Genomic DNA, 20,930 nt, shown 5'->3' on the forward strand with positions numbered 1-20,930 from the left:
GGATGATGGAAATGCAGCTATTGTGTTCATCTACCCTCCCTTTATGACAACAGGTGTGGAGTGGGGGTGTGGGCTAATAGGGCTTATAGATACGCGTGCATGGACTTCCTGAGTGTGGCGTGTGGGCCTTCCCGTGTGCAACAAGGACAGATTTCAAAATAGCTAATCAAAGACGCTCGGGCCTTTTATTGCACTCTGCATGAATTTGGCTCTTTGGCTCTGCCCTTATCTCGCTGTGAAAACATATGATTTATATACAGTCTTTGCACTCAAGTTTCTGCGTAATTCTGATAAGGATGCTGGGTTAATGTGTGTTTCTATGTCTGGTTTATGACTGTTTATTGAGACCACAGATTGTGGGACAGCCTACCGGGGGACACAAACAATCCGTGGGAATGCAAATTCCCGACAGTTCCCAATCCCATTCCTTATCTCCAGCATTCCCATATGTGGGATGTATATTATCCTCTTTTACCGGGGGCCACTTGAACACTGTGCTGCCAGGGACTCTGTGTCAATGACATCTATTTATGTGCAAACTGAAGTGAAAAAAATTGAAATAAATATGGATCAAAATAATGATAAGATACTGTTTGTTAAAGCATAAAAACCGTAGCACTACAGTAATGGTTTAAAAAACTCCAACAATATGAATTATCAATATATAATAATAATAATAATAATAATAATAAATAACAAATGAAAAAAGAAACAGTATTGAAGGAGAGAGTGATATAGAGGTGATGGAGTTGACGGGGGGGGGAGGGGTGTCGGTCAACCTCAGGTTTTGCATATTGCCTGACAACATGTGTGCCAACACCTCGTCATGTCCAACTGCCTTCTCACCTGCCGGATTGCTCACCCTGCGCATGGGTGTGAATGTTAAACAGATTTTTAAAAGGCTGTTAGATCAGATCAGATCAGTTCTACAGCAGTACAAATGCATAGATTGACTGAGGGTTTCTGAAAATTTGATGTAGTTCACTAAGCAATGTGTGCCACGTCCACTGATAAATATTCGACACATTCAACTGTAAGGAGTACATAGTAATTATTGCTACTTTGTCCTGCCCTATTACACAATCTGCCACCTTTTTATGTATTTTTCTGATTCCTGAAACAATCTGTGAGAAATGTTTGTTGGTCTTAAGCCATGTGAAACATGTTTAATCATGTCTTGCTTCCGAGGAGGAAATATTCCTTGATAAAAATAAAAATAATAATAATAATAATAATAAAAAGTTGACACACAATGCAAACATGCGCACACACCCTAACGAACATGCTTTTTTTGTTTTGGTATTAGGGAAATTCCCAGCAACTTGCATGTGTACAGGTGATTTGCGTATGTTGACTAATTGGTTTGGCTACAACTGTAAATTATTACACCTGAACACACACACACACACACACATAAAAAAACACACACACCCACGTGGCCCCATACTCATCAGCAACCGAGTCGAAAAGCAGACTGCGACACCCAAGCGCTCCACTCACTAATGGTCAACAAAGTCTGCGTGTGTGTGTATATGTGTGTGTGTATATGTGTGTGTGTATATGTGTGTGTGTATATGTGCGTGTGTATATGTGCATTCCCTCCTCACTACCAGCTTTCCAAATTCACCTGCCATTCTGTGGCCGTTGAACCTCGCGAGTGACTCAGATCAAAGTCGGATCAAATTTCTCTGACACACACACACACACACACACGTACACAGACAGACAGACAGACACACACTAACACCTGCAGCTCACACAAATGAGATAGATGTGGTTCTCTAAATCGCTTGAAGCGTCATTTCTTTTAGCCCGGGGTTACACATAAAATATGATTGACAACATTATGCATGGCAAGTTCCAAAAACACAAAAACCTGCATGTCCTACTAAGACAACACTCCTTTGGTTACAGCTGCCCGACTGTGTGTGCTTCTGACTGCGAGGGTCCAATGTCTCTCTGGTCTTATCACCTTGTGTGAGTCCTCCAGGTGCAAGCAGAGTTATAGGAATCCAAACCGTCACCTGTTGCACCGAGCACTCAGGGTTTTTCCGAACACGTTTAGCAAGTCTTCGTATAGAGTTCTTGAGAAGTAGCTACTACAACCGTTAGTGCAACATCTGTGTCCAATGCCAACAACCTCGCTTTAAAGTACTATTACCGCTATGAGAACACAGTTCTCAGGGTTCTGGCAGTTGCTTTTCTTTGCCTATTGGTAACGTCGGCCTCTGATTCCTTCAACCATTGCTGCCCCTGTTTTATTACCTCTTTGAGTGTGGTTATGGATACAAATCCAATGTTCCGTCAGAGTGTTATCGATCTATAATAATATAATAATAATTTAGTTTTTTATAGCGCTTTTCTAGGTACTCCTTTAACTCTCAGGGCCAAAGTGATTATTTAGATCGATGGTATTGGAACAGATATTGTTTGTTCTATAGTTAAGAAAAATACATTTGAATAAATAACAAATGAACAAGACAAAAGTATTGGCTTGTTGACTCTGTGTCAGGGGAAGTCACAGCGACACCAATATGTATTTGGCATGATTTTCTATTTCATACAAAATAAATCTATTTTGAATAAATCTATGAGGGCTCATGAAGAAGTATACTATGCATATTTTGGGTGGTGAGGGAAGAAGATTATGTAGACTGTGATGGGAAATAAATTTCAAACTTTTGCAGTGTAAGCAAACATTTCACATACTAACTGATACATATCACTGCATAATAATGAGTATGGACTACTCTGTTGTTTGATTTGCTATTTACGGATAGGCGCTCATCTGTTTTACATTTACGGTTACCATCCTGAGAGTAAACAAGGAGTATGGCATCATGAGCTCAAATTACAGGAAACGCTTTGGATATTTCTCAACCTCGCCCAGAAGGTTTATACCTCAGCACTGTGAAATTATGAACAATGTCAAACAATACATTTATTATGAGATGTATCAATCAAACACGGGATCATAACAAATGTGCACAGGAAGCTAGAATTGTTGTACCTGCACGTGAGTCATATGCACCGGGTAATGAAAGATGTACAAGAGCGGTAATATTTGAGTACTCAATGTGTGTGTGTGTGTGTGTATTTGGGATAAATGGAGAGATAGAGAGGATGCCTGCAATATTCCAGATGGTCAGGCTGTCTCACCGGTGGGAAATCACAGGCACTATTAGCTCAGCTGCTGTTTGTCTCAATCAATAAAAGACTAGAAACCAACAAGTTTTTGATACACTTTGACTTTGTGACCTCCCATGACCCATGGTTGTTAATGTGTGTATTTTGATAGGTTTACAGTGTCGTGGCCTACGGTAGTATTTTATTGTTATGAATTTCTACACAGAACTTGACACGTTGTAAAGTTGCTGATTCCATCCCTGTGAGCCCAGTTTGAGATTTTATTATGTTGAGACTGCGCACAAGTAAAACACAGGGTGTATAATGTCCGCTGCCTCCACCATTACATACATGTCATATATCATCAGTGTGGCGCTACATTCAGATTCATTACGACTGCTTATAAGGTAAAACATGGCTTATTTTTAAGGGAAAAATATGTCTGTCAGATAAAGCAACTTTTAGCAATGTAGAAATAAAGTGTAGTGATGTCTAACTTTGCAGAGAATGAAGTTGCTCTCTCCATCCCCCCTCTGTTGTTATCCAAGCTTCTCTTTGCTTCATTTACATATCTGAGCTGCCCGTGCATGCCTTTTAATGCCTATTTGTGCATGTACATGAATTTTACTGCATGCCAGCGTACCCACTGGTTAGCTCATGGCCATCGCACTAATCTGCCAGTCACAGCTTCCAACGCAGTCCTGACCAACAATGCCGACGTGGAAGCTTAGGACCCGCCTTCTGGTTCCCCCTCAGGTAAACACAGGTGTTTAAGATATCATTATATCTCATCTCATCTCATCTTCAGCCGCTTATCCGGGGTCGGGTTGTGGGGGCAACAGCTCCAGCATTATATTTGTCACTGTTTTTTTTTTCTCGCTGTGTTCAGAGTCAAATAAGGGGAAATCAAGGTTCTCCCTTTTTTTTAAATAGCTATTGCTGTTATGGTCACATTTCTTTTGCATGCTCCATGCTTCTGTTTCACCGGCAGCCGGGTTTTTCCCAAGATTTAACAGTAATGCGCACTCTAATCTGGAGAAATAGGACCGGCGGTTGAATGGAAAGTCAATTCACCACTGACCTCTGGCCTTCAATTCCAATTCAGTCTAAATTGTATTGTTGAATCATGTCCCTTATTGTGAGTACCGAGCAACTGAATTGATGAGTTAGTGTGTCTCAAAACTAGAACATTTTGTGGAAATCCCTTAACTTCTCAAATCCGGCCAAAAGGAGGCGTGCTTTGCAGTGTCTGTTGTGTAGTGGAACCTACGTGTGAACTAATTACACACGGCAGTCCTCTGCTGTCAATGTGTGTTTCCATACCTGTGGCTTACCTTCAAAGGTTCATGAAGAACAATGTCATTTCCATCTAGCAGCCTCAAAAAGCTGATTTAATGAATTATTTAATGACATACTGTACATACTTATGTTCACAGAATTGAGTGATTGAATGTCTGACTTTTACTCCGATTTTGTAAGTGAAACCATTCTCCAATGCAATGTTTCTAGAAATATGTATAAGTATAATGCTGCTTTTTGTTTTTAGATTACATGTGTATATGATGGATTATGTAACAGATGATGTGTGTAAAATATAAAATAATAGTTTTTCTTCAAAACCTAAAGCAAGTCCATTTCCGCTTCACTATTCTATTGTTAATTGTCAGTAACCACAGCATTATTCACTCTTTCTGCAAAGCCAAAAAAAGGAAGCCTCATTACCTTCATGCTCACTGAATCTCTATCTGTTGAATGGAATTGATAAAACAAAACAACTATTTTGTAAAACACTCCCACTCTAAATAACTCTTCCGGCCAAGGGGGTTTGGCCAAAAAGTGTGCAAAGACTATAAGAGACGTGACGTCGAAGGTGGAGCATCACACAGGTGAGGCGTTCATGTCTCCACCTTCTTCCACTGAACTGAGGATACTACTTGGCTTTACCACACAGAGGAGCACACACCTCTGAATTAACAAGATACAAGTATCCTCCTTGTGCCCATTGACTCGGGTTCCGACGTCCTGTCAGATGAGTTAACGAGAGAAGTTGTTTGACAGCTTCTTTCACTTCTCATTTGCCCTTGTGAGTTTTGGCTTTCTTGCCTCACAAGTGTCATTTCTCCTCCCAGATTGTCCTTTTAGTATGCTGGCTGAAATGGAGATGGTGAGTCATTTTGTTTTCCTAATTGTGTACGTGTGGTTGTTCTTTGTTGTCTTTTTGAGTAGCCCATGACAGATAATGATACATTATTAATATTGCATATCAATGGATGTTTTAATACAAGTGTATTCTACTAAAATCTCATCTTGCTTGTTGGCTGAGGATAAAAGGCTGCTTGTAAGAGTAGCAGCAGAGCCACACATCACTGTTACCTGAATGTTATCTCTGCTGGTGAAAGCACCAACACTTGCATATATTTGCCAGTCAAACTTAAACACACAACATCACAGTGTTGTCACCATCAGTGTTGTCACCTGGCTCATTCCTAAAACAACAAACACGAGCCAAACCCCTCAGACACAGCCTCGAGTGGATGACATTACGGTGTGTAATTCAAGAAGGATCACCACTCTACAGCGTTCTCTGTAGAAAATATTTGTTTATTAGATGCACAGTGCATTGACAAGTCATGATGAGTGCTTCCCTGATCTTCAGATCTCTGAGGGAAAAAATGATTCAGTGCATCATGCACCGCTGGATTTTTATGATTACAACAGCTCATGCTGAGACGGATTTGTGAACAATTCTTTCCTGCTCGGTATCGGTCAGATGACGCATGTGACTGAGATCAGACTGAACGGAGGTCGGGGGGCCTGGAGCCGGGTGGCTCCCTCCTCCTGCCCTGAGGTTGACCTGGAGGTCATCGAGGAGTTCTTGCAGGAACACTCCTTGGAGGTCCAGCCCGCACACACACCTGCTTCACCTCCAACCTCGTTGGGGCAACAGATGCACTCCCACCTCGGCACCAGGATCATAGGTCAGTGAGATGATAATGGGATGGTGCAGGGGCTTGTATTTTTTTACATTGTTCATTTGACTGTTTGTGTCCACGTAGAGAACAGCTGGTCGGGTCAGCATCCATACGAGTGGCACTGCGGCTCTCACACTCCGAATGAGGAATGTGAAGAGCAAGCCCTGCCTCCCACCTGGCATAGCCCCCATGACAACCAATGGGTGAGTTCAAGGACCTCGGCCTCTTACTAAATGAATGCTTTATTACTTTCATAGCAATTTAAGGCACACTTCCCTGTGTGTGTATTAATGTGTTTTATACGCGTATTGCTTCAGGGCCACATTGCGTATTCCTACGAGGCGCCTGCATACATTGACTCGGACTCGCTGTCCAGTAGCTCCCAGTACCAGGAATACCAAGATTCCCCATCACCAGTGTCTGATAGGGAAGGAAGGAATGATCGAGGCTCCCTGCCTCTTGCCCCACTATCAGGTATAAACACACATGTGTAACCAGTGTAAATCCCTCTGTTGGTTTTCTTGTATGCACAAATGTATGAATCTTTGTTGCCTCATTTTTGTGTCTTTTCCCTTCCTCCTTGGCAGGAAAGAGGAAAGAGCGTTTGTTCCAGTTCCTATTTGAGATGCTCCAGACTCCATCGATGCGGAGCTGCATCTGGTGGGTCCAGTCCTCTTCTGGCACCTTCCAGTTCTCCTCCCAGAACAAGGAGCGCCTGGCGCAGCTGTGGGGACGGCGGAAGGGTAATCGCAAGACCATGACCTACCAGAAGATGGCCCGCGCGCTGAGGAACTACTCCCGCACCGGTGAGATAAAGAAGGTGAAGCGGAAGCTCACCTACCGGTTCGATGAGAAGACGCTGCGAGGCCTGCAAGGAAGCCCAAACACATGAATAAGCATATGAATAGAATAAGCACAATGGGTATTCAGATTGTTGTTCCATTAAAGTGCAACCCCCCCCCCCACCAGGTCTGAGCCGAACTCCGATAAAGGGCGGTAGCTTTTTTTTTTTTCCTTGGGGATGAGTCCCAAGCTTTTAACTCAATGTCAACTGATATAACAAAGTAGATGGGGCGTTGCGGCAGTTTCAATTCATGACATTCAGATTTAGAAACATTTTTAATCACAGTACAGTCTTCTATTTTAGATTTTAGTTTAAAAACATCTTTAATGTCTTCTCTTGATTCTAATTCTATGGCTTGTATAAACAAATGAGTACTGTGTATTTAAAAAGCCAGAAGAAGAAACACTGTAGGTCAGACTGGATATTAAAACTTATGTAAATCGAAAAGGTTATCATATAATATCTACTTTATAAGTAGAAGTTAAATCATTCTTAAAATAAAGATGTGTTTTTCTGATTGTGATTCTGTGTTGCAGATATTCAGCAGATATAACCAAATGAGGTTGTGTTTAGTGTGTTTAAGTTTTATGGAATAAAGATTTTCGTCGATCTTCTTGGTGGAGTGTAAAAAGTGTGACACAGACACACACGCATTGGAAATGTTACTTGTTCTCTGAAGAGTTGCCGAAGTAAAGCAATTTAATTTCCATAGTCAAATGATGGGGCTGGAGTCTGGCCGCTAGACACACACACACACACACACACACACACACACGGATAACAAGATGTTTCATGGGCATGTTACAAAGTAGTCGGCACACGGCAGGTGACCATGGGGGGGGGGGAGGATAAGTCTGTGCTATGACATTATATTTACAAGCACAACATGTTATTCTAATTGACTTCATTCACTGGACGGCATTGGTAACTAGATGCTTTGCGGATTTTGATTTTCTCAATCAACAACTTGCTTAACTTTGAAAATAGGATGCATTATGATCACTCAAACTACACAGCAGCATATAGACCCTTAAACGTTTTTACTATATCTTCATTATAGTGTTAATGGTTGTGAAGGAGGACGTTATCTGAAACACACCTGTTGTCTAAAGAAGTATGACGTGGCTCATTCAGAGGTCCTCTCCTCTCCAGAGCCACATTCATCAGTGAGAAAAGAAAATAATTCTTACACACTGATGAAATCCCTGTCGTCTGTGCACACAGAAACGCGTGTACGCTTGCATCAAAAAGAACATCTGGACGATGTAATTCTGTTTATTGGAAGCCGCGAGCTGGAAGCAGGAAGACTATCTTGACAACAACCACAGGATTATTGAGGACTTGATGTTCCGGTGGAGTTGATTCTACTCATCCACAGCCTTCAAAGAAACCTGCTGTATAAAACTTCTCTGTCTCTGTCTCATCTTCAGCGAAGGCTGAGTGCAGCTGGGTCACTTACACAGTACTGGAAGTTATGATTGCTTTGCCCCCCAGCCCCTGATGGTCGGCTGGGGTAAGTGTGACCCCTGACCCGTGTCTACTTCTCAGCTTCTCCCGTATCGCAGTGGACCGATGGCGTTGACAGTGTGCTGGACACTTTTCCTTGTCATCTCTAACATCTAAATCCACCAATACCACTTCCTTCATTTCCTCACCCTACACCTTCCTCTCAGTGGTTTCCCTCCCGTTCGTGGTTTATTTTAACTCCTTGTGACGTGTCATGGCAATCTTCTGGAGCCTGGATGGTCGTCTCGAGGAGAGCGTTCCTCAAGCCTAGGCTTCCTCTGCACCTCATGAACCGCATGCTCTTGTTTTGTGGTCCTCAAGCTGTCACACAGGGGACTGTAATGTCACAGAGGTGAGTGACATTAGCTTTTAAAGTACTTAAGATAGTTTGCAGTTTGGAGGGGGTCTTACAAAGCATTAACAGAAAACAGTTTTTACCAGCGGTTACAGTGAAATCTGACTGGAACAAATTAATTTCTCCTCTCATGTGATCTCTGCCGTCAACCCCGTGGTCTGTTGCTTGTCGCATCCCAAAGATCCAACAGGCCTGCAGTCAAATATGGAGGCATTTCAGCGTGAGCCTGGACTGTTGCCATGGGGACAAGCAAGTTTGCAAGTCGATAACAGGCAGTCAAGGCAATGCCATGGGGTTACGCTCCTTTATTTTATCATATGCAGTTTGAATACAACACGAAATATGAAAGTATTGAAGCAGAACATCAGGCATTAGAATCCACCATGGTATTTGTTTGCCTAATGTTTGTCTGCAAGATGTGTTTCCACCAGAGGGGGCTGTAGACTAACACACTCTTCAGCTGCTGTTGTACACAAACCATTAAACCACAATGACCGCCTTCATTCAACTGATTTTATTGATGTTTACATGTTGTTGTTGTTGTTGTTCAATGGCATCAAATCAATTCATCACTAACCTTTGGAAATATAGCTACTTGCTCTTTTCTTTGTAAAATCTACAAATAACTGCGTCGCTGCTGAGGAGAGTGTGTTGAGCGTTTCCCACGTGTTCAATGAACTCCTCGGGGAAGGCAATAGACTGTATAGTTATCACCGGAGCAGGGCGCAATCCCACCCACCAAACTATACAACCTACTACCTCACCCTGACAGAGCCCAAATCAAACACTCCACACCATGTCTTCCACGTCCATTGCTGCACGCATATGTTTTTGATCGGATTGCTTGGTTGATACGTCGGGAGATGGCAGTTGGCGATGTGCTGACTTAGCTGTCTCCTTGGGAAAGACAGTAGATTGTATAGTTATCTCAAAAAGAGGTTACACAACCCCACAACTATTCAATCTACTACCTCAGCCCCAAGGACAGCATCAACGTTGATCCACAAAGGGAACTCTCCTGCATTGGGACAAAGAAAAAGAGACTGGGTTATTTTTAATTAACGTCTCTTTTTAAAATACATTTTAAAAATTGTAAGAGTGGGAAGGATTCGCTGAACTGAATATTTACATTACATTTTTGACTGTTATGTCCAAATTCAATAGCAGCGGAAAGTAGAGCAATCATCTCATCAATTTATTATATATATATATATATATATATATATAAATAACAAAAATGTTTTCCATGGAGACGGTTACGAAAACATGACTCATGGCTAAATACTGCTCCATGACAACAAGCGTTCAACAACCAAGATTTGGAGGAGCATCTTTCATATCTTAACAAAATAAGATTTCCCAAAGTAGCACTTTGTCACTGATGAAGCCAACTCCTTTTTAATGCAGAGCTGAATCTCTTCAATGAATCGCTTCCATTAAAATAAATCAAAGACAAATACTCTAACGGTAAGCAGACATCGGAGACTGAGAGCAGTAATGTGTGAAAGCCCAACAAACAACTCACTGGTTTCTCTGGCATGTGATAGAAAAGAGAAGAAGAAGAAAAAAAAGAGCTTCTTGAGTCTGTGCCAGGAATTTGTGTCCTTTTTTGCCAAAAACTGAGCTCATTCGACTGGGCTATCCCTGTTGTAGGCTGGCTGCTGCTGCTTCTCAGATGGAGGTACACACACAGATGCCTGCAAATATGGCTTCCACCAGCTGGCTCTGATTGAACGCAAGACTGAGATTCTGCCCCCTGAAAACACAACAAGGAAACACAAAATGGCGGCTCGCACATCCGCCATTTTAGGTCTGCTTACAAACACTACAGGGTCTACCTTTTCGGGTTGGAGCCCGCCGTCTCACGGGGGGGGGGGGAAGAAAGAGGGACCATTCTTTCCAACGGTGAAGGAGAATCAATTATTTTTGCCAAGCAGTGAGACGTTGGCCGACGGACCCAGCGGAACAGTCACAGCCAAAGGGCACAAAGTGAGGGAGCAGCTCATCAGACATAGAGTTCACAGAGAAAAGCCTGGTTACATGCAGCATGTCACTGGCACCATTATACGGCTCAACTTCGGTCCGGTAAACAATTTTACTAAGAATGACTCGGGCTCCTCCTCTTATGGGGGGAAAAAAAAGGTACGCATGTGCCAGCAGGTTAATACAGCGGCGACTGAAGGGTTAATGAGCCAGACTAAATGCCAGGCCCCAGACAGACAGAGGAGGGGTTCGGAGGTACATTGCTTGCATAAATTAACACACGGCCAGAACCCCTTAGACTTGGTCCAGACCAGCCCATAGTTAGCATGCAGTAGACCCTGCTAGTCTGATTACAGAAGACTAGACACACAGAAAGGGGGGCAGGGCAGGCGGGTGGGGGGGGGGGGCGTTGGCCCACCGCCCAACTCTGCCACCGTGCCAGTGACGGTGCCGAGGAACGGACCCTGACTGAAGCTGTTTTTGGAAGGCAGACTAAAGTGATATGAAGCAGCGTGGGGGGGGGGGCGAGTGGGCGTCAGATTAATAAAGATTCAACAGGACATCTGAGCATGGCCTTGAATGAAAGGAAAACATTTCGACATTCAACTCTTGTGGGAAATTCTGTGCTTCTGGGTCAATCGCAAAAACTGGCGTCCCATTCCCTGTATGGTTCTCGACTGTTGTGGAAACACAGAGGCCAAACCCGGGCAGTCATGTGAGCTCTAGGGTTAGCCGTCGTCTGTGATTGTGGACTTTGTCCGTGGCGCACATGGCTCAGCTAGAGGCAAATTATTTTCTCCTTAAAAAATAGGGAGGGGATCTTGGGGGGGATCTTGGGAAGAATAGATGGATGAAATTTGGCTCACTGATTGAACCTCATCAGCTTGTGTGTCGGTGCATCTGTTGCAGCAGAAATTCGGCCAAAAATTTTGTTTTCGCGGGATTTTGTGTGAGCCAAGAAACACGGACCGTGTCCTCGCTTGCCCTTTGATAAACCTGTTCTGCGCTATTCAACCAGGATGTGTTTTTCTTGAGACCATTTCCTGCTTCAGAGTTTTTTTATCTTTCTTCGGGTGACAGTTGCTCTTCCAAAAACCACATGCGAGCCGTAGAAAGTAAACACCTGTCTTTTCCTATAAAAATAAATGTACTCCAACGGTATTTAAAGCTTATACACAATATTTCATTGAAATTATTCATTTTCACAATACTGCCACAACCATAGAATAGGAGAGTCTTTAAAGTCAAAACTTACAGAAATACAGTCTGAGCCAATTATTTAACAATTCCACTTGTCAAAGTTAAGAGATCAAGATGGCTGCCGAAATGAATCACCAGCACATGTACAGGGTTTTAAAAATCTGCGCAAAAAAGGTGAAAAGTGTCTGAGAAGCAATAGGCCGTCGCTTTCTACCCAACGCCGTGTACGGATGCGTTACGTTGGGAGTCCTTCCGCGCCTAATACAAACAGCGTAGACACACAGCGAATCCCCAAAACACACACACAACACACTCCGTTGCCAACAAATCTCCTCTGAAATGGAGCGGATTCCCGCAGTATATATATACCTATTAGATTCCCTGGTCCCTCGGTCCGCGAAATGGGATGAATGCTTGGCAGACACGTCGGAGGGGGCACCAGACGAGTGGTACAGGTTCTTGTGTGTTTCTCCAGTTCTCTCTCTCTCTCTCTCTCTCAGCTTTGTGCCAATAATGGGCAGTGTCTGTGTGCCAGGCTGAATTTCAATGAGGGAGGAAGGAGTTGGATGATGGTGGGCAAGGAGGAGGAGGAGGAGGAGCGGCGGGGGAGCTGGAGTTGGCAGACCAAGTATGCCACAAAATAAATGGCAAGACAGATATTTCCCACAGTCAAAAAGACGCAAACGAATGTCTCGTCTTACTTGTGCGCAGTCTTGTTCTGGAGGAGGAGGAAAAAAATGTCTAGGCATCTGGCAGACATGAAAAAGAAGCCTGATCTTCAATAGAGAGCGATGTATGATCTTATCATACCTGCTTTTGATCTTCCCCTCTACCGAAGGAATTCCTTATTGCGTTAAAGGACGATGGTATGAGCCTCCTCCACGCTCACTTGGCATGGTGATCGCTCTGATCTTCTGTACATCCTCATTAACCAAACGCAAACAACAAGCTCATGCTCCCCACGTGTACATGTATACAGAAGTATGCAGCAGGTCACCAGGAGACAGTGTTCCCGACATTTTGAATGAAACAAAAAGGTTTCCAGTCCTTTCCACTGTTTTGCAACATGGGCCGCACGCACAAATGTTGGAATCACAGGCTTAAAAGTTAGGTCCAATGTCATGGCATTTGTTTGATAAAAGGGTGCATGACCCAGATAAGGGAGGAGTTTAAGTGTCAACATCGTTTCAACCATAGATACACAGACAGAAGTTGAATCAAATGGAACAATCAGGATTATCTACAAACAGATCAATCTATAGCGGTTGGCATATATATAATTTATATTATACAAATGTATATAGGTTTATTCAGGTGGATAAGAGTTGATAAGTATACCCTCAAATTATACTCAGGACCAGATGTGTTCCTAAAAACTGTGAATGAAGAAAACGTCGATTTATGTTTTGGTTTTATTTTCTCTCACTAACCCCACTCCTTCTTCCGACCTATGTATACTTTTGCTAATGTTCTGATAAGATTTGCGGTTACCATGGTTTCAAATGTTCTGATGGCTCAGATGCCTGGCCCGGCATGTTGCTACACGCCTACATGTTATAGCTTTCACCAATGCCTCATAGAGCAAGCCATAGACACTCACACAAAGGGTGTGCAGTCATATTTCTCTGCAAGTGTACAAAGACTGCGCGTGCAAAAGTGCAAAGTGGTGCAGGTCAGGATGAAACAGCTGCTGCTTCCTGCACGAGAAGTGAGACTTCCTGTTGCCTCGCTGCAAACCGCGGCTGGTCAGCCGAGATATCGACCAATCAGCTACGTTGAGGCTGAATGCAGGAAGTTAGCCTGACTGCCTCTAGGCGAAAAACTCAGAAACATTATGAGGCAACACAATAAGTTCATCTGAGGATAAGAGAGGGGCGGGGAAAGAGCTCTCGTACTCCTCCATTTGGTTTCTATAACCCTTCTTCTCTCTTTTTCGTTTTTTCCTCTGTCACATGTCAATATTCATTAGGAGAGGTTCCTGTTTTGTGGTTTTATTTTTTGTAAACTGTTTTTGCTGCCTAATGCCATCGCTGGCAAAACAGAAGGTGATGCAGAGGAATTAGGAGTAGTACGCGAGATGTGGTGGCGGCAAGGGGCACGTTGAAAGTCTGCCCATGTTCACTGTTTCATAAACACGTGGCACCAAGACGCCATCTTAACACCAACCCTTATTTAGATCAAGATACAGTATAAACAGTAAGCAGTCAAGAGTCCTGACACAACGTGGAATATGCATGTATGTTAGGTCATTCAATCTGTATTGAATTTCCAATCCGCAGTCATATCGCTTGTTGGTAGTTTCACACATTCTTGTCTTATCTACTGTTTTGTTTGACGGCATTCTGCCCACTGGCATGAGACTGTCCTCTGAATTTACCGACAAAATAAGAAACAACCGGAGAGCAACGCCAACATTGTTTTTTTTACAGTGTCATCTGTTTGACCTAACTCGGTTTCACTCCCGGCCTCGGTTTCGTCTGAAGTGCAAAGTCTCACGTACCGCCGCCTCTGACGCAGTGTGTCGAGTCAAACATTACAGTTGCCACCTTTTAGCAAACCGCCCCACCTCTCGATGGCTGCAGGACAAACCTCCGGCACCAACGGGGCTCGTCCCTGTCACACAACCGACACGTACCTGGGCTCCAACAGTGGCAGAACGTGCAAACAGCATGTGAAGCCAAATGGGGTCAACGCTTCCCTTATTCTAGCGAGCCTAACCCGCTCTGCGTGATAAGAGACGGGGGACGAGCGTCTCGCTCGGTGGCGCCATCGACCCTCTGAGGTCAGAAAGTAACCCCCACCCCCCACCCCCCCTGGCGGAGGCCCGTCCTTCCTCCTACAAAGAGACACCTGTTTGGTTTCGAAAAAAGCCACAGAGCGACTGTTTGCCACCCTGTCAGAGCCGGGCTGTCCTCGAAGGCAGGGGGGGGGGGGAGCGAGAGGAGGACAGGGACAGAGAAGGAAGAAGAAGGAAAAAAAGAAGGAGAGAAAGAAGCTGGTCAGCAGGGAGTCGAGGAGTCCCTCTGAGCTCTAGAAAAGTTTCTGCTGCCCATGTCCATACGGCCAAAATGGCGGCGGGCGGACTGCAGCGTGGCAACTGGCGACGGCAGACGCACTTTAGCGGGAGGAAGACAGCGATGAGGGACAGAGATGAGGGCGAGAGGAACTGAAGGTGGAAGATTACAGGGCTGTGCGAGAGATGGGAAGCGGTGTCGCGGGATAAAAAAGACAAATACCTGGAGCCTGTACGTGAGCGGCGGGCCGGGCCAGAGGGCTGCAGGAGAAGAGGGCCGTGATGGCGGGAAGAAGGGAAAAGAGAGGAGTAGAGCACACCCTCTGAGAGCTACACCCCTTTCCCACAATCCCCTCCTACTGGCGTGAGCGCGTCTGTCCGCACACGGGGTGACAGAGGGACGTCTGCTCTCACACAGCCCCAGAAGACGCGTACACACAGAGAACGCACACAAGCCGCACGCTGAGCACCGCGGAGGAAGAAAAAGAAAAAAAGAGAGAAAACAGACTTCCAAATTGACTCACGGCAGTTGCAGTGAAGTGTGACCGAAAAAGAAAGAAAAAAAAAAACGGAGGCAAACGCACACACAGGCGAGACGGCAGGAGGACACTTTATAAAGTCCAACGTACACATAATCAATTCGCCAGCCTTTGGATCGCCCTCCGCTCTGCCCTGTGGCGCGTTTGCCTCGGTCCGCCTGCCCACTTTGGCACTGCTGCCAAGAGGGAAGGGGGAGAGAAGGAGGGGTGAAGGGGGAGGGGGGTGTAGAGACGGAAAGAGGAAGGGAGGGACGTGCTGTAGCGAGCGAGGGGGAGAGAGAGAGAGAGAGAGAGAGAGAGAGAGACACAGAGAGGAGGAACAGAAAGAGGAGGAGTTAGTGAGACACAAACAGACAATAAAAAGACAGAGAGGAGAAACTGTGGTGACGCCGTCGCACAAAGCAGCAGGACAGCAGCCGGGGCGCCTTCATGGTGATCCGTGTGTCAATCATCCAAACATCCAAAACCAAACCCCCCCCCCCCCCCCACCCTGTACTGTACTTATTCTATCCGGCAGGCACAGGCAGATGGCGAGAAATACAAGCACCTCTGCCCTATTGTTCCCCCCTACCACGTGTTTACAATCAATAGATTGGGGGGGGGAAAAAATCATACTTGTTGAGATTCAAACTCTGGACAGACACTTGTTGTCGTTTTGTCTCCGCGTGCATGTCTTTTTCCTTCAAATCTTCCCTCCCCCCACGTTTCTCTGCGTCCCCCTTCCATCCTTCTACCAATTCTTCCTCTCCCTGCATCAAGGGGTCATTTCTGAGGGGTTAAACTAAATGGATCAATGGGGGGAGGAGGGAGGGTATTTCACTTTTTCTTTTTCCACAGCCGTTGGCATCTCTCCCACGCCTCCCTCCGCTTTGGCACACCGTCCCGTCAGTTGAACACCAGCAGATCTTGGACCAGCGAGCTGTTGCCCCTTGGTGACCCCAATCATGAGGAGAGAAAACATAAATCCATCTGTTCACAAATGGCCCACCCTATGTATGGCCTGGTTTGCGACCCAATCCCTGGTGTTTGAGCGGGTGTCCCGGGCCGAGCCAAACCAATCAGAACATACAACAAACAACCCTGGCTTCTTTAATTCTGATTCCTCATCACAGCGGCTGTAATACAGCAGGTATTTTGTCCTCAAACAAGCGGACGCGCACGCATTGGCACGTTTGTTGAGGTTTCTCTCAGTTTGTCCTCAAACACTCACCGCGGATTTAAAAACAGACCACAAAAGTCCAGCTTTTCTGCTTAAACTCCACACCAGTCTTTTCTCAAAGATAGGACAATGGACACACACACACACACACACACATTCATACTGTACACAGGCACGCACACACGTGGTGCGAACAATCCGAAACAATTCTTCGATGGAGGCTCAGATTCAGCCAGCAGGTCGGACAGCCCCTCAGCCTGACGTCACGTCTCCTTTGGTGTTTATGCATTTATTTCTCTCCTCAGCTGAACTCTCTGAACTCAACCCCCCCTCCCCCCCCCCCCTCCCTCCCTCCCTCCCTCCCGTCCTGTCATCCAGCCCTGCCCTCACCCCCTGCCGATGAAGGCGGACAAATACAGTATGGCTTTAACAAGGAATTTAAAAGAAAGGGAGAGACAGAGAGACAGACACAGAGGGGAGAGGAACAGGGGGGGGGGGGTGGGGAGGAAAGGAGAGAAAAGCAGCTCACATGTCCCTCACTTTTTCTTTGCTTCCTTTTCTTCTTCCATCGATCGCTCGCCTCGTCTCTTCCTGCTCGGCTTGTAAAAGTTTCAGCTGCACGGCGGGCCCGGCCTCTTTTGGCCGCCGTCCAACTCTTGACTCTCCTGTCCCCCTTTGCAGGAGAGAGAGAGAGAGAGAGAGAGAGAGAGAGAGAGAAAAGGAGGGGAGGACAAATATAGTCTCTGCCAAACTGTGCTGCAGCAGCAGATGTACTGTGAATGCGCCGCGGCCATTATTACTTCATACAGGAAGAGAGAAGTTTTGTGACGTGTCTTCAGCCACAACACAGCAGGTCTCGTGTAGACTAGTCGACTGCGACTTCGAAGCGCAGCCTGTGGGCCACAGGTCTGCCGTTAGTCTGCCGTGAACTGAATGCAGCGGCGGAGTCTGATAACGGCGTGGTTTGGCGCTCACACCCAGTTCACACAGGGACAGGCCCCACTTTGTTATCTCTGCCGGTATCAATAACTGGCAGTTCGGCGCAGACAGATTTACACATGCACTGGGAGGATTTGGAAATAAATATTTACATTGTTTAAAAAGATAAAGCTAAAAGGAGTCTCTGTTTCATTGCTTGAGTACACTGATACACGCATGAACATTGTAAATGAATTACTCACCTTAACTTTGCACTAAGGGAAGAGGTAAATTAATCATTTAATCAGTGACTGTAGATTTTACTTACCTTTTATTATGTCTAGTGACATGACTGGTAAAATAAATAGTTAATTACGTCATTATTATTTAAGGGTTTCTCATTCTTAGTGAAGAAACCTTAAAATAAAGGGAAACTCCACTGTTCCTCCAAAATGTATATATATTTCCTAAAAATAGTTTGCCTTAATTATTTACATACATGCCCACATACTTATTTGTTAAGACATGCAAGTAAAATAAGTTCAGCGTTACAATAATTAGGGAAACCTGATTTATATTTATTTATTCAAGAATATAGCGATAGAAGTATATGTGCATTATTATTATTATTATTATTTTAGATCAAGTAACATTAATGCAATCATCAAGTGTGAAGTCACGTGTTAGAGTAACGCTGAATCGATATATTTAAAATTGAATGCCCAAATTATCCAAAGGCTGGTGAATGAAAAATGACAATATCAAAGAGATTTGTATTATTTCTAAGTTGATTATTATTTATTTGAGTTCATTTATATCAAAGCATTCTTGGCTTCCTAGCTAACGTTACGCTAAAAGCTACTAGCTTCTCAAATTTTAAGTTTACCAACTGGAGGGGAAAAGTTAGATAAAAAGAAAAATCCGCTTTAGAATATTAATAAATTAGAAATAAATTGACCTACTGCTTACCTGGTACCGGGGCTTTGGCAGCTCGTAGGACAAAACAATGTTGCTCATAGTAACGTAGCCTAAACAATCTGCATAGTTCGATTAGGGGTAATATTCAGCACAGAATATCGTTTTCATGATGCATTTCGTGTTAGATACTATTTTGCTATGTAAGGAATAGCGGGATTGACAGACTATGACTAGTTTGGGTAAGTGCAAGCGCCCATCTGTTGTGAGAAAGTGTGATGGCGTCTTTTTTACTTTGCTCTGATTGGCTCATTGGTAGAAACAGTAGCCAATAATAATCACGGTGTGAAATCTTTGGCACCAGAGTGGCTGCCTTTTTGAAGATTGATAGTGTTGTATTAATTATCGTGTAGGTATGAGCACAATAAATGTTTCTTCAGTGATAGGTGCTTTGATTTCTTGCTTGCTTTTTCTTTCGTGTTTCACCTTTTTCACTAACACAGGTCAGTTAATAGTAAGATTAATTCTGAAACCGTCTGCTCATAAAAAAATCTATGTATTATTCTTCTGTCACCGGCTCTTATTTTAAACCTCCATTAGGGGGTTTCACTCTAGTTAGGTGCTCCATCTAGGGGAAAACGTGTGTACATACATTTTTTTAAGACATGAAGGAAATGAAGAATAATCTTACTTTTTTGCAGAGGAATGCTTGTATTTATTTGAATACCCCCCCCCCCCCCCCCATTTGTGTGAATTTCTCTACTGTAAAATCAGAATGTATTTTTCTAATGTACTGTATGCTAATTGGATATGTGCAACTACTTCACGTGACATAATAGGGGTCAATAAATAGTATACGGAAGACAAGTCAGGCAAATATTTGAGGAGAAAGGAAAACATATCCATGTGTGTGTGTGTATGTGTGTGTGTGCATGTGTGTGTGCGCGCGTGTGTGTGTTCAGACTCATGGTGATTCAATTGTCTTTCTTAATGATCAAAGTGTTAAGTGGGCAAAGGTGTTGACAACAATCCAGATGGGTGAAAAAAAGGAAAAAAAATTAAAAGTGATAGAGTTTTAGAGTTTGAATGACAGACTAAGAAAGACTTACAAGAAATATTGAAGGATAAAATAGAGAAAGACAGAGGCTTACCTCCCTTTCACTTCCGATATTGGAACAGAGGTGACCTATTTAAAATTCCGGCCTACGGCAAGATGCACAGTAGCTTTTATTTCTGACAGGACTTGAATTTTGAAATTCCTTTTTCTTTTTTTCCTCTCCAGAAACAAGGAAAGAAGCCACTACCCAAACTTCTCTGTCAGCAGAACTGCATGGGGACGGAAGAAAACTTATTGTGAGGGCTGGCGTGCATAGACATGTTTGTACATGTTGGAAATCTGCATGATGTTAGGCAATCTGTCAGCAACTGTACCACTATTTAGAACCTTGGGCAGTAACCTATATGTCTCTTTAACTCTGAGGCCCTGTGGCTGGTTGGCCATCATTATCAGCATAATTACTTTTAGCACTTTTGTTTATTCAAAAATATTTGTATTTACAATTATAACAGTTAGGACTGGTCATTTGTCATTACCGAACTACATGATACATTTTTCAGAAATTCACAGTAAAACATTTACCACCCATCAATGGCTTCCTGATTGATTGATAATGGCGTCAACTGTTTTATTTATCAGTTAATATGAATGGTAATAGTGACCTCCAGTGGCTAAATACAGGGATGACATCATTCAGATGGGACATCAAATAGGTGAAAAGGGCATTTTTATTAGAAAGCAAAAGTGAGTCTTAAATATATTGAATTGATGCTGGGACTTCAGAAACACACCTCTGATCCATCTCCAACTGTTGTAAATTGATGTAACTTCGGCTCAGATATCAGAATGTCAGACATTAGAATGGAATCTGTTCCATTAAACACGATGAGGGGCTTGTTGAGAATAAGGGTGTTTATTAAATCTCTTTGACAGTCTTGTGACTTTCATCCAGAGCTCATAACCTCCCCTTTTACAATAGATTCACTGTTACATCTTGCCTGCATGAACAGGGCCTTTTCCTATTACTCTCCTTCTTGTCAATATATGAGAATAACACTGTAGGTAAATCATTAACCAGGGCTTAGCCAAGCCTATCTAAATCCCTGAGCAGCTTTGTCAGCCCCCACCTGAGTATCCCAACACGTCATTATGCAGTATGTAGTTTCACAATATGTAATGTGTCATAAGGAATTCAAAATAGATGTTTCTTCTTGTGAAAACAATGTAAATATGTATTTAGTACACAGACGAATATTGGTCCTATAAAGAAAGGAGGCATACATCTTTTAAATTAATCTACCAGGCCTATTCTCCAAATAAGTCATTGTGGACAGTAAAATAAT

General features: G+C 43.8%; 1 protein-coding gene and 1 long non-coding RNA gene across 4 annotated transcripts; one reads left to right on the forward strand and one right to left on the reverse strand.

The window, feature by feature from the left end:
* Positions 1–4,756: 4,756 nt before the first annotated feature.
* Positions 4,757–7,446, forward strand: LOC119223155 (transcription factor Spi-B). Its single transcript, XM_037480287.2, has 5 exons — positions 4,757–5,290; positions 5,897–6,104; positions 6,183–6,301; positions 6,416–6,572; positions 6,686–7,446. Exons 1-5 carry the CDS (start codon positions 5,270–5,272, stop codon positions 6,988–6,990), a joined length of 810 nt encoding a protein of 269 aa, XP_037336184.1. The 5' UTR covers positions 4,757–5,269; the 3' UTR covers positions 6,991–7,446.
* A 1,856-nt stretch (positions 7,447–9,302) lies between these two features.
* On the reverse strand, positions 9,303–15,562 carry LOC134132779 (uncharacterized). Of its 3 annotated transcripts, none has more exons than XR_009956977.1 (2): positions 15,223–15,562; positions 9,303–9,821 (listed from the first exon to the last, which is right to left on the reverse strand). It is a non-coding gene; the product is annotated as an uncharacterized LOC134132779 (long non-coding RNA). The 3 variants fall into 3 exon arrangements; XR_009956975.1 differs by having other exon boundaries at positions 12,356–15,562; XR_009956976.1 differs by lacking the exon at positions 15,223–15,562 and adding an exon at positions 10,329–12,348.
* Between the last annotated feature and the right edge of the window lie 5,368 nt (positions 15,563–20,930).

Source organism: Pungitius pungitius, chromosome 1, assembly GCF_949316345.1.
Source record: "Pungitius pungitius chromosome 1, fPunPun2.1, whole genome shotgun sequence".
In the NCBI taxonomy this organism is placed as follows: Eukaryota; Metazoa; Chordata; class Actinopteri; order Perciformes; family Gasterosteidae; genus Pungitius; species Pungitius pungitius.

What these genes read in the sequence shown, in the direction of transcription:
- LOC119223155 (XM_037480287.2), top strand. Translation starts at nt 5,270, where the DNA reads ATGCTGGCTGAAATGGAGATG. An exon ending in TGCTGGCTGAAATGGAGATG is followed by an intron (nt 5,291 to 5,896) that starts GTGAGTCATTTT and finishes GGTATCGGTCAG; the next exon opens with ATGACGCATGTGACTGAGAT. An exon ending in GCCTCTTGCCCCACTATCAG is followed by an intron (nt 6,573 to 6,685) that starts GTATAAACACAC and finishes CCTCCTTGGCAG; the next exon opens with GAAAGAGGAAAGAGCGTTTG.